The following is a 13,505-nucleotide window of genomic DNA, read 5'->3' as shown; positions in this document are numbered from 1 at the left end:
ATCTCAATCGTATCGTCGATTGTAAGACTCGAATGTCAAAATGACAAATATTAAAGGTACTAGGAAGTTCCGAACATTAAAATTATCTTTTCCGCATTGATCTCGTCATCTATCTATATACTAAAGTATATTGTATATATTTTTCTTCTCGAATCTTGACGGGGATTTTTTGTTAAATATTTGAAATATATTTTCTGAGTGTCTTCTCGAATTCAAATGACAGCATATTTTTACTTTGCGCGATGATGTTAATTAATAAATTTTGTAAAAGTTTCTATATATCGTCTTGTTTGTATAATCTCGCGCGATCGCTATAATTAAGAGCAATCGAATTTCCGAAGGCTCTGCATTTATTCAGCTTCCGTTATGCAACGCTGTGTAACATAATGCACAAAGTCGATATTTTTCTATTTCCGCATGCATTTATGTGCATATTGTGTCATTATGTAGATCATAAGGAGCAGGTTCTTAATGATACTGGCGATCGTGTCGATGCTGTTAAATATTCATCATGACAATCCTTCACCGATCCATCGAACACACTATTGTCGGTGAACACGCGACACAGGCTGGACCGCAGTCGGGTCTTTAGAAAGCCGCAAAAAACGATCGTATAAGTACGTGCATGGCATTTTCTCTCGGAAGATCTTTCTCCGAGCGATCGTGCGTGCGTGCGTGCGCGCACGTGAACGCGTGACGCACAGAGGTAACGATCGAACAGCGGAATCGGTGCCGAGAATCACGTAGGATCGCGCGAACGTCAATGGCGAGAAGCAGGTTCCGATGACGTCGATGCGAAACTGATTGCGGTTTTATTTTTAACGATTTGCGTAAAACTAAAGGAAAAGTTACTTCTAGTAGGAAAGATTATTTGCGTCTTGTAAGATAAGGTAAATCCGATTTTTTTTTCTACAACTAATTTGACGTGTCTGTTTACGTAGGTATATCTATTTATAGTATTTATCGGTTTTACGTATGTGATATAATACTTATTTAAATTAATGCTTAATAAATATGATACATATTTCATGTTTTTTTTTCTTATTATATTACTAATATAGATATTTAAATGTATGATTAATATTTTCACTTATCTGCGCATTTAAATTATATTAAATCAAAAATTAATAATCTTAACAAATACATGTATGATTATTTGAAATGATAAATAAAATATTATGTTTTATTTTAAAAGTATCATGCGAGAACTTTAAGATTTTTTTATTCATTTTCATCGATACATCAATGTCAATTATATATTTTTTCGATATTCTTAAATATGCTTTTTTTAAAATAATTGAAATGTCAATTCGTCGAGTTAAATCTCCTATTTCAAGCTCAAGCTATAAATATAATCGACTCCAGATAAAGATATTGATTGATACAACTCGATCATTCGTTCTAAAATGATAAAGATATGTTTCAAGAAATATCATACTTGCATACTTATTAGAATTTGTCTCAGTGTCAGAAAATATAGAACCCGATTTATAAATCATGTAAGTTGGAGAAAACAATAATATTCTACAATCAGTGTTCCTATGTCAAAATCCTTATATATTATCTTTCGCGTAGAAAATATTACATGTTCAACACATTTTTAGCAAATTCACTACACCAATAAATTATATGTATATTAATTAATTAATTAACTGTGTGATCGACTTTCTCCCAAAAAGGAGTCAATCGATTTGCGAGCTAAGACATTTCTCGTAAATTTATCAGGGTTGATTCCCTTTAATGCATCATCTGCATAACGGGACAACGCGCCGTGTCATTCAATGATAAAAGTGAAGTCTCTCGCGAAAAAAATCCAGCAAAAATGATGAAAATGCCAGATGAGGAACCACCTCGTGGTCTTCATCAATGACAGCAGTGCCGGGGACGTCGGCGCCGACGATGTCGGTGGTGGTGGTAGTGGTAGCGGCGGCTGCTGCCGATGGACCACCCGAAACGACGACAGGGTGGGGGCACCCCTGACCCCGGCATTAGTAGCGGTGAAGGGAGGCAACGTTTATATGCGACGGCAATTCGCCCCGTAGACGCATTCGCTCGTACGCTTCGTCTAAAAGCGGACATAAGTAGTAGAGGAGGCTCGTCGTCGCACGCCGCCGTCCTCATCGTTGTAGTCGAACCGTAACAACTGAACGGATCGAGGCCGAAGAGGATACAGCCGGAAATTACCGTCGGGATTTGTTAAAGTCACGGTGGCGTAAATCAAGGAATTCATTCGTGTAATTTCTTGCAAGCGATAGTGAAGAGCTCGCAATTCCCTTTCTGCCGCATCAGTAAGCGCCATCGGACCAAGACCTGACAATTGAAAGAAGCTCAAGTCGATCGATCGTCGAGCCGAGAAATCATCGGTATTAATCGCTACCAGAAAATTTTGCCAGAAAAGACGAGTGTCAAGCAAGATATGATGGCAGTCGCAGCCGCCCAGAAGAACCGCGAGATGTTCGCCATCAAGAAATCTTACAGTATTGAGGTAAGTCTTGATCTTGTACCATAATGTCTAGTGGTGAAAATAACTCACACACTGTTAAAAAATTTAAAAGAATATTACAAAATTCGAAAGAAGAATGTTGCAAGCGCGTTGATTCACAAATGAATTAAAATTCAATTTAATGTTACAGATAAATATAAAAACATTTGAAAAAACGTTTATTTAACAAAATATTTACGATAAGATACTCTGATTTTATTTTTTTATATATATTTATATTATTTTATTTAAGAAAATTTGTATCTATTTAACTTATGAGAAATAATATTTAATGAATTTAATATTTGCAAATTATTTGCGAAAAATTATATTTGCTACTGTCAAAATAATTACATCATTACATTTATACACATGTCGAGAGCAACAGGTTCAATCGAAAATGCCTTGAAACAGGTAAAGCGCGGGAACTGTGCCATTCATTTAAATCACTGACACTTCTATATGTACAAATGTTTGAAGACAGAAAGTTATTCCAGTTTTTTATTATAAGAATCCTTATATCCTGACGAATGAGCATAGTTGCTACACCTTTATCTTGTTATATATGCAACAATTATTATGTATCATAAAATTATGTATGATTTGCATGCTCAATACCGAGAAAAAGTGAGTGTTTCTCTCGATTATATGCTCTTTGACTTAATTATACGATTTCTATACATAGACGAATGTTTGCTCTTATAGACAGATTCTCGAAATTTTTCTGACTAAACAGTACATTTCGAAATGTGTGAAAAAAAATTGCGTCAGAAAATCGCTTAAAGGTGCATGTGTGTCGGTTTGGCTCTTTCTCAATCTTAATAACCGGAGACCAAAGCAAGTGAAATTCTCATGTAGGCCCGGCGAAACGGAGAAGAGTCTCTACGCGCGCAGAGAAAGTACATACGCTCCGTTATTATCGTTTACGCAATGTTAATGACCTTGTCGCAATATTAATGAATATTTAATTACCGAGGTCACATTTTGTATAGCTTTAATTAGAAAATTGTTTTGTGATTCACAGTAATCTAAAACCGGTCCAATATCAAATCTTAATAATTTTCAAGTTGTTCATCAAACCAGTAAAACAGCTTAAAAAATATTTACATAGAATATACAAATATTACATAAATATTTTAATTCAAGAAATGAAGATCAGAGATTTTTAATTGTTGCAAATTGATCGCTCCAAAAGATCAAGATTTGTCTTAGTCCAGTTACTAACAAGTGAAGAAAACATTGTAATAAGAAAGAAATAATCACACATCTCTCAATGATATCTCAATGAATTCCGTTCAATGACCAGTTCGTCTCGTATGCATAAATTTACATAAGTTCGAGAATCGACAACAAGATAGCTGACGCAAGATCAAGATGCACTTAGCGCGAAAAATTCAATCTTTCAACCGATGAAACATGATTCCGCTGAGATTTTATATGCGAGGAAGTAGCCGGCACAAATCAGCTGTTTTTGACTACAGAAAGACGCGGGAGAAACCGTCAATTCTCTCTCGGCGCACATGGATTCACTTTCCTGTCTAAAAGACAAATAATGTTCTTTCTTCTTGTCAAACATTACGCGCATCTCGTAAAATTATATTTTCGCACTAACCCCTTTCTCTCGCGAATATTTACATCTCCTGCGCATTTGCATAGTTTCCACAGTAATTCTCTCGTAATTATTAATGACAAGCTATGTGTGTGTGTGTGTGGAAGCAAACGATTGTAAATAGCTATATAATTATCGATCATCTTTACCTAGGCATTCTCAAGTAAATAATATTGGCTGTAATCGTCGACGATATATCTTTTAATAATGTACACGTGTTCGGCTGTATTTATATACTTCTAGCTATTCCTGCAAATTACAGTCTGCAAGGCCTCGTCTTTGCGTAACGACATTTTAGCTTAGGGAATCGCACAATAATGGATTTTAATCGATACTTTTTCGAGGTTGCCGCGTTTCCCTTTTCTCTTTCCATTGCATGTGAATATAACATAGATCGCCCAAGTGTCACAAACGCAAGGCCAATTTCGTCTCTGCTCGCTTCTAATTAGTTCGCGCGACTACTTACAATTTTATGAGATCGTTCGCTTATTCTTTTCGGTTGCGTTCGCGTATCGATGATGCAAAGTTTAATAGATCGCGTAAACATCCGCAAGGTCAATATCTCATTTCTCACGCGATAACGTATTATCTCTTTAATGACTGTGCTAAAGATACATCGTAATCGTCACTTCCATTCCCAATTGTGATTTCCCGGAGATCATGATTTATTGACGTAAAAATCCTGTTAACGCAAACGACTTTCAAATCGTTGTTTGTTTGCGAGTTTGATTATTAATCGCGCACTTTTCCCAGAACATTATATTTTTCATTCATACATAATTCAATGAGAGATATTACGCATATCAAGTACCGTTACCGCGAATCATCAAAGAATTTAATATTCTTGGATGCAGTGTGACGTAAAAATTGATGTAAGATTTGTGTGTGCGAATCTAGTTTCAGTACTTTTTTTTCGAAATGATAGACCTAGAGAGAGACTTCTTTTAAGCGCCGTATAATTTATTCTTTGCATCTGTCTGTATAAATATGAAAATACGTCACTTCGGTGTGATGTGACTTGGTCAATCTTATACTTTCTCCGCATATTTTATGAACCGGAATCGTTAAATGTTTGTATAGGCGTAACTTACTAATTAGTGAAATTCGGCAAAAAAAGATAGAAGATTAGTATTTTTAAACAATTATTTGTAAAATAAGATTTATTTATAAATATATATAAATAAAAGTTGAAAATTTTTTGAAAAAAAAAAAAATAAAAGAAAATTTTTCTAACGTAAGTATCTGCCCGAATATCTGGCGATTTCAATTCCGGCAAGCAGTATTTTTTTCTATTTTGTTTATAGTGAATCTTGGCAATTATTGCACATAATAGTTGCATAAATTTTATGTGTTTGTTCCATATGATTAAATGTATTTTTTTTACCTCGAATACCGCGTTGGCTTCGACTTTTATCTATTTGACGATCACGACGAGTCTGACTCATTCCAACGGAACTCGTGCGCGAACGTCGGATCTAGATACCGGATCAGATCCAGAATCGGTTATGCGAGATCAATAGTTATTGCGCGAGTAGCAGCGATGCGGGGTAAAAAGTGAACCGACCTTGAATAAATTTCCCATCGATCACGAATAAGCCACGGATTTTATTTCGCTTCTTTTCAGATTATTGAACGAATTTAATTTGCTGACTAAAGATCCTCATTATATTCACTACCTGAATTGAAATTGATCGATGTGTATTCTATTAAAATGATCTTTTGTTTACATTTTTATTTGATTTAATTTTGATATCTGATTCAATTATCTCAATCATTGTTCTCGAGATAGAGATAGAGATCAATTATCTTACTGATTGCTTGCGCAAATTCCGCTTGTAGAATTTTTTAGACTAACTCACAAATTTATATGATAAAACTATTGCGGATTTATTTCTGTAATGAGTGAATCTATAATGAGATCCGGTAGCGCCCTTCCAATCTTATCGAGACTATTGCTACTGTCGTTGATCGGTTGTTGCAAAATCTTCAGCCTTGATTATTGCGCATAATAATTATGAATATGTTATAAATATGATAGAGCGGAGTGATTGTGTATATAAAACAGGCCGCGCACGAGCAAGAGAGAGATAGAAAAGAAGAGAGAGAAGGAGACATACACTAAGAAGTCCCTGAACGATGCACCCGTTATTCACCTTCAGAGGCTCGCTGCACACGTATTGCACCGCGGACGCTTGTTGCATTCGCGATTCTCCTTTGGCACACGCGACTCGCGTGCGTATGCACCTATATAGTATGTATGCGAGTCCGTTATGCTAATTGCTTTACTTAAATGCCGACTGTTTCAACCGGATTATCGAGCATAATCTATTTCTCTCCCTCTCTCTCTTTTTTGCTCCCTCTTCCTCTGAGAACGATCATATTAATAATGTTGGGATTTTGATGTGTGCGCAACGCATTATATGTGGTTTTACGAGCTTCTCGTTCGAATCGATACTCAAAGGCAAATTATTTCCAAATTTTACCACCACGGGATGTGAGCTTTTCCATTTGCCCTTAATTGTTTCTGCACGCACTCGGGCTTGTCGCGTTGCTATTTTCTATTAATTTAGTAGTAATGAGTTAAATTATTCAAAAATAATTCTAATCAATCTGGAATGCAAGACATTATGCCATATTAATTGCTTTACCTGCCGTTTCGTCGAAAACGCATAAAAAAACTATTATTTATATAATAAATTAATAAACAGATGAAATAGACTGAAACTTTTGATAGAAAAAATAATCGCCCGATGTATGTAAATGCGTCTATAGATCTTTAAATATCAATTCCAACTGTCAACTTCTGAGTTGCAGGTTTAATTTATCGATATCAATCTCGCAGTAACCGTCTAATTATGTCTAACAGTACAATCAAACTTGACATGATTTAATTAAATCATCATACATATGAACATATGTGCATATTAAATATTTTTTTCAACGAAGGGTTAATAAAATGTTAGAAAGAGTTGGGGGAATGAAAGAAAGACAGAATGGGGGGAGATAAAGAAAAAGAAAAATAGATCCTGTTCCTTTTCGAATAGGATTTTATCATCGTGTGGCGGTAATTACTCGACTTGTTGACTCGAGGTCAGTTTCTTTTGCTTTGCATCTTCGCCCGTATGTTCATGCGATTTCACAAGGTCGGAAACAACATTCCTACGGCACCTGCCGTTTGCTCGATTGGATATTCGCGTCGCCGAGTTGTCGTCGCGCGCCAGGTTTCCATCCTTTATCCCCGCGCAAATAACTTATCGTCACCTCAACCGGCTAATCGGCAAATATTTGCGTATATTCGTCACTTTCACACACGGTTGATAACTTGGCGCGAGCTTCGCGATGGGAATTAATTAATTCCAATCTTTATCGTTTCATCGAGACGAGACTTGTCACGCATTCGCATCATTCTTCTGATGCGTTATCTTCTCGTGTGTCGCAATTTCCCGACATAGTCATCGTTCATCCATTCCATCAAAGTACTTGGCCCACTTCACGACTCAAGCGCGTTGTTAAGGGATTGCTAAACGCTTACTCTAAACTGTGCCAACCGACGACTTTGCTGGAAAATGCAACTAGGTCCCCGACGAGGCGTCAGATACACGACAGCCAGGAATTTGAATGATCGGTAGCGCATGCTTGTCCGTTTTCGTTAAGATGAGAATATCTTTGTCTTTCAGAATATATCTTTTATTCAATGTTTTTGCTATTCTAATGAATAAAATCCTGACATAACGTCAATATTTCTATATAAAAAATTGTTCAACTTTTATGTGACAAAAGTTATTAATATTTAAACGCTTTTTAATTATATACATTACAAAATAAGCTGCCTTTGCGAAATACATTTATTTTTGGTGAGATTAGAAAAAGAGAAATAAGGAAAAAATCTATATGTTATCTACTTTTAAAGACTGAGAGGCGATCGAGCTCCTTTGTATCTCTCCATCTTCTACCGGAATTAATTCATTTCCGATCCTTCAACAACAGGACGGCTGTCGCGAAAATTCATTTCCGTGTCTTTTGTTCGTTTCCTATTTAAGCGACGCCCAATCGAGCTGACAGGCTAGATTTCCGTACCGTTTCATGTTAAAGGTGACTATGAACAGAAAGCGAGGAAAGCGGAACTTAACCAATTAAGATGAGAGGACATCCGCCCTTTAAAGATCTAACAATAAGTCAAATCTATAATTGCTTGTGACGTAAAATGCAACAGAACAAAAATGGATCTTATACAAATGAAATCTTAGAATTTAGTTAGACATCTTCGATGCTATTACTGATGCAACTTATGACATTTTTATATAAATTGCACTTTTTATTTATTTTCAGAACGGGTATCCAGCACGAAGACGGTCTCTTGTAGACGATGCCCGCTTTGAGACGTTGGTCGTCAAGCAGACGAAGCAAAGCGTACTCGAGGAAGCTCGACAACGAGCGAATGGTAAGTCTTGCAAACATTTTTTGGCATAACTATTTTAATTTTTTTTTCAAAATCTATAGTTTTTGCATCATCGTATTATACATGTATTTTCGATTTGTTATCTAAAAAAGAATATGATATATATGTATGTAAGTGTTCTTGTAATGTAGAAATATATTTTGCATGTTTGATATTATTTAATAGTTTTATATGTATCACTGTTTTTTTGCATAAAATAATATGACAAATTTGATGGTATAAAAATAGTGCGAAGATAATGTAGGCATATATTGATGTTGCATGACATGTTTCTTTGTTGACTTGAATAGACACGAACGTCGATCAGACAATAACTTGTACTCAGGAGCAACAAGGACAAGGAGAGCATTATGTTGATGCTTCATCAAGTGACGACGAACAAGCAGAGTCGTTAATTTGCGCAGCAAAGAAAGAAGGTTTGTATATAGATGTTGTGCATAAATTATAACAATCTTTGGATAACTGGAGCGTGAGATGCATTTATACAAGACACGAGTGTGCATTAATAAACATAGATAATTTTATCTAATGTTTACATATGCTCGCGTATGAAAAATAGTTATTACAATACGAAATTAAACGACATCTCTCAAATACATCTATCGCCAGATATCCAAGATAACATGAAGTTTCTCATAAATGTTGCATATACATAGCAATAGTTGCATGAGCATGAATTTATTTGTAACTTCCAGAAGCGAAAGCTGAGGCTTCGTCGGACAGTGATGGAAAACCAGATGACGATTATGATGACGGTAAGTGCTTCTTCCCCTGACAATAATTGGTCACTCCTAGTTTACGCGCCGTGAAATATTTCGTTATGCGATATATAAGTGATACAAGAAGTAAGTAAAGACGTGCGCGAAGGAAGCAAGCATATGATAGGGCAGGATAGAGCGACGAGGGTAAATGGAGGGTGAAACGGTTGCTATTGTCGACGGCATACGGAACGAGTGCCCGGTCGACACTTGGGGTGAATTACGTCCGCGAGCTTTTTCCATCTCTTTCCACGAGAGCCGCCTCCGCACCCTCTGAAGCCGCTTTGTGCATTTAGAATCGTATTACCGGGGCAGAGCCTTTCTCGAGAACTCCCGCGAGCGAGTCTGCGTAAATGTGTAACACGGTTATTCCTTTTCGCGTCGCCTTACATCTCGCCGACACGTTCGCGCCGGCGACAATGAAGGCTACTTTGCCACTCTTTCGCCCACGCCGCGGCCAAGTAGAGACGATGCCGTTTCCGACGCGACGGTAAGGCGCAATGCGGAAATGGACTTTGAATTGCCCGATTATTACCGTCCGCGGAAGTCACTTAGGCTTCTCGCGAGAAGTTACGCCTGAAAAGAATCGCTCTCGGAAAGTTTTATGGTCGATTTTATGCGCTTTTCTATTCTATATACGTATTGTCAAAGTGCCCACGTTCTCTCATAAAACAATATCACTTAATAATTATGAGAATTTTTGTATTCAGAAAAACGAATTTAAAAAAAATGTCTTTTGACGAAATTTATTTTTCCGCAGATGCCGGATTAACCGAGGAGGAAGTTGTACTTGCGAAGACCATAGCGGAGTCTCCGGAGACCGAGCAGAGCGTGCAGAAAGCGGCGTTGGTGCTGAGACTGCGAGAGGGCATCGGCTCTCTGGGCAGAATCTTGAAGACAATCGAAAATTTCAAGGGCATAATTACGCATGTCGAGACGCGGCCTTCGAAGAAGGAGGGTCTGCAGTTCGAAGTCTTGGTCAAGATCGACATGAGCAGGCAGAGCCTGCTCCAGCTGATTAGAAATCTACGACAGAGCTCGGCGTTGGACGGCGTGACTCTGTTGGCCGACAATTCCGTCAGCATCAAAGATCCCTGGTTTCCCCGTCACGCCTCCGACCTTGACAATTGTAATCATCTGATGACCAAGTACGAACCGGATCTTGACATGAGTCATCCGGGCTTCGCGGACAAGGAATACCGCGCCCGTCGCAAGGTCATTGCCGAAATCGCTTTCGCTTACAAGTACGGGGATCCGATACCCAGCATTCCTTACACCGAGACGGAGAACGAGACCTGGTCGCGCGTTTTCATCACCGTGCTGGATCTGGTGCCGAAGCACGCGTGCGTGGAATACCAGAGAGTCTTCAAGAAATTGCAGGAGGAGAGAATCTTTGAACCCCATCGTATACCGCAGCTGCAGGAGGTCAGCGATTTCTTGAAGAGAAACACGGGATTCACTCTTCGACCGGCTGCCGGTCTCTTGACGGCGCGCGACTTCCTGTCTAGTCTTGCCTTCAGAGTATTCCAAAGCACTCAATATGTTCGTCACATTAACAGCCCGTATCACACTCCCGAGCCGTAAGTATTTTTTAAATTTTCATCTCTTACTTTCGCTAGCGTAGCTTCTTGTCAAAAATTCTTTTATCAAACGTATGTTATTTATTCATTAAGAGCAGATGATGATTGTCTCCGAATTTATTACGCACGTGTTACTTTGCAAAATTATCTTATTTATAAATTTATGTGTTACAAAGCACAAAGAGAATTTTGCATAGGATATATTGAGAGTTGATAAAATGTCATGTCGCGAGGATAGTCAAGCTGCAACGCATCTTAAAAATCGCACATTATAAAGGTCGTTCCGGGTCCATGTCACGGGCTGCCCCTTCGTGTCAAACTACAAGGCAATCGATATTGCGTTATGACGGCAGCCTGCACCCGGTACACAGAGAACGATGATAATAGAATTACTGCGCCGCTCTAAGCTCGTAATGGAACTCTAATTGGCTTTTAACGACGCGATGGCGTTGATAACTCAGTTCTGCAGTTACGAAATCGTTTCTCCGCGTAGCGATCCGTGTTACAGTTCGATTTTCAGGGACTGCCGATAGTTCGCAGATTGTAAGAATAGAATATGGTTCCTTAGAGTTTCAATTTGATTCGAGCCATTCATCTGGCGATGCACCTTAATTGACTTTTAGCGCGTCCAACTTATTCAATGCTTTAGTTAAAATCTTGCAGCTAAATTGAGCATCGTTGAATAATGAAACCAATTATATATCGAGCATCTTCCATGTATTTAAAATGAATATTAGTGATAAATTTAAACGCGGAACGTCAGATTTCCAGATAAGCACGTGACGTAAATCTTCAAGTTCGTCTTGTGTCTATTTGCAGAGACTGCATCCATGAGCTCTTGGGTCACATGCCGCTTCTGGCCGATCCTAGTTTTGCTCAATTCTCGCAAGAGATCGGTTTGGCATCCCTCGGTGCCTCGGATGAGGAAATCGAGAAACTGTCGACCATCTATTGGTTCACGATCGAGTTTGGTCTCTGCAAAGAAGGCAGCGAAGTCAAAGCTTACGGTGCTGGTTTATTGTCAGCCTATGGCGAACTCTTGCACGCATTGAGCGATAAATGTGAGCACCGAGCATTCGATCCGTCAACCACCGCTCTTCAAAAGTATCAAGATCAAGAATATCAGCCGATATATTTTGTGGCTGAAAGCTTCGAGGATGCCAAGGAAAAATTCCGCCGCTGGGTAAGCGCGTTAATTATTAATTATTTCTATCGTACGTTCGAATGATTGTCTGCTCTCGGTATTAATTCGTGAAATGAATGAATTAATTAAAGAGCTCGAAATAATTCTTCTTTTTTATATTATTTTCAATATTTATGATATTCAATATCTTCCATTTCTATAATTATTTTCTGTACAAGAAGAAAATAATTATTGATAAATATAATCAATTTTCTTCTGTTGATTATAATCTTTTATTTGAATAAACGATCGAGCTTAGTCACGAGTCTTGGTTTCACTTGCAGGTAGCTGCCATGAGTCGGCCATTCGAGGTCAGGTACAATCCGCATACGCAACGCGTCGAAGTTCTCGATAGCGTTGATAGATTGGAGGATCTGATTTCTCAACTTAACACCGAGATGACCCATCTCACGAATGCTATCACCAAAATGAAGAGACATTTTGCGTAAGAATGAGAACTTCCGCATCTTCGTTATATTGATTCGGTTATTTCTTGTGCAAACCATCGGACCTTGAAGTCGTTCATGTGTTCAATTTAATAATCACTCTCTTGAACTTTTTGGCGACAATAATTTTTGATAATCTCATCGCTTGTCAAGATTTAGGCATGCGTTTTTGGCATATTTCAAGAGTGTGTGTGTATGTTAGTTTGATCGGTGATTTTGATAAAATTACAGACCGAAAAATGTTGATTTTATAAAGCGTTTTTGCGTCAGGACTTCTAAGTTCAATGGAGAACTTTATTATTATTATCCTCGTTGTGTTCATCAATTTGTCCACCATTGTATAAAGTCGTTCATTAGTGTGTTGTACGCGTGTACGCGCATCGGTTATATACTATATAAAAAAAAGCCAATCTTTGGTTGTACGCGAATGTTACTCAACATAATATTGCTGGATTGCGTCATGATAATCGCACGGCTTTATTAAATAATGAATCATTAATGGATGATAATTTATGATAGCCCAATCTCTTGCCCTCGAGTATTCTTTACGAGGTGCCAAATGAGTGAAAAATACATATCACAAGGTTATCTTCGTACAGTAAGATAGCATCATTTCTTTCGCTATAGCTGCACGTACGCGCGTATATGATTCACACATTACTATTATAATATTATTATTATTAATTATTATTAATACTACTCTGTTTTATTATATTATATAATATTGTATTAGTTTAGCATAAACGTTTTTATGCATGAGTTCGCTTAATTCAGCAAACACTGGCATCTGCCCCGATATTTAATAGAGCAGTCTATGTTTAGAAAAAGTTGTAATGTGCGAGATGGTAAGAGTTATCGTAGTCTTAAAAAACTTATAGAACTCGCAAGCTCGATTCTTCGTGACGATAGAACTCGTCATTTGGATGTGAGAGTACAGTATTCTTTTCTTTTGCGAATAAATTGACAGACGGCAGCAGTATGTGGAGTC

General features: G+C 37.7%; 1 protein-coding gene across 2 annotated transcripts; it reads left to right on the top strand.

Moving 5' to 3' along the window:
• The first annotated feature begins 2,037 nt into the window (after positions 1-2,037).
• On the top strand, positions 2,038-12,678 carry ple (tyrosine hydroxylase ple). 2 transcript variants are annotated; one of them, XM_029316666.2, is made up of 7 exons: positions 2,039-2,485; positions 8,421-8,532; positions 8,841-8,966; positions 9,246-9,305; positions 10,069-10,888; positions 11,708-12,071; positions 12,356-12,678. In XM_029316666.2, exons 1-7 carry the CDS (start codon positions 2,417-2,419, stop codon positions 12,518-12,520), a joined length of 1,716 nt encoding a protein of 571 aa, XP_029172499.1. In that variant the 5' UTR covers positions 2,039-2,416; the 3' UTR covers positions 12,521-12,678. The 2 variants fall into 2 exon arrangements, with proteins under 2 accessions (XP_029172500.1, XP_029172499.1); XM_029316667.2 differs by lacking the exons at positions 8,841-8,966; positions 9,246-9,305 and having other exon boundaries at positions 2,038-2,485.
• Positions 12,679-13,505: the final 827 nt, after the last annotated feature.

Source organism: Nylanderia fulva, unplaced genomic scaffold, assembly GCF_048542155.1.
Source record: "Nylanderia fulva isolate GAGA-0341 unplaced genomic scaffold, ASM4854215v1 Scaffold5, whole genome shotgun sequence".
NCBI lineage: Eukaryota > Metazoa > Arthropoda > Insecta > Hymenoptera > Formicidae > Nylanderia > Nylanderia fulva.
This window is presented reverse-complemented; position numbering and strand designations above follow the sequence as displayed.

What these genes read in the sequence shown, in the direction of transcription:
- ple (XM_029316666.2), top strand. Translation starts at nt 2,417, where the DNA reads ATGATGGCAGTCGCAGCCGCCCAGAAGAACCGCGAGATGTTCGCCATC. An exon ending in AGCTCGACAACGAGCGAATG is followed by an intron (nt 8,533 to 8,840) that starts GTAAGTCTTGCA and finishes TGACTTGAATAG; the next exon opens with ACACGAACGTCGATCAGACA. An exon ending in AGGAAAAATTCCGCCGCTGG is followed by an intron (nt 12,072 to 12,355) that starts GTAAGCGCGTTA and finishes TTTCACTTGCAG; the next exon opens with GTAGCTGCCATGAGTCGGCC.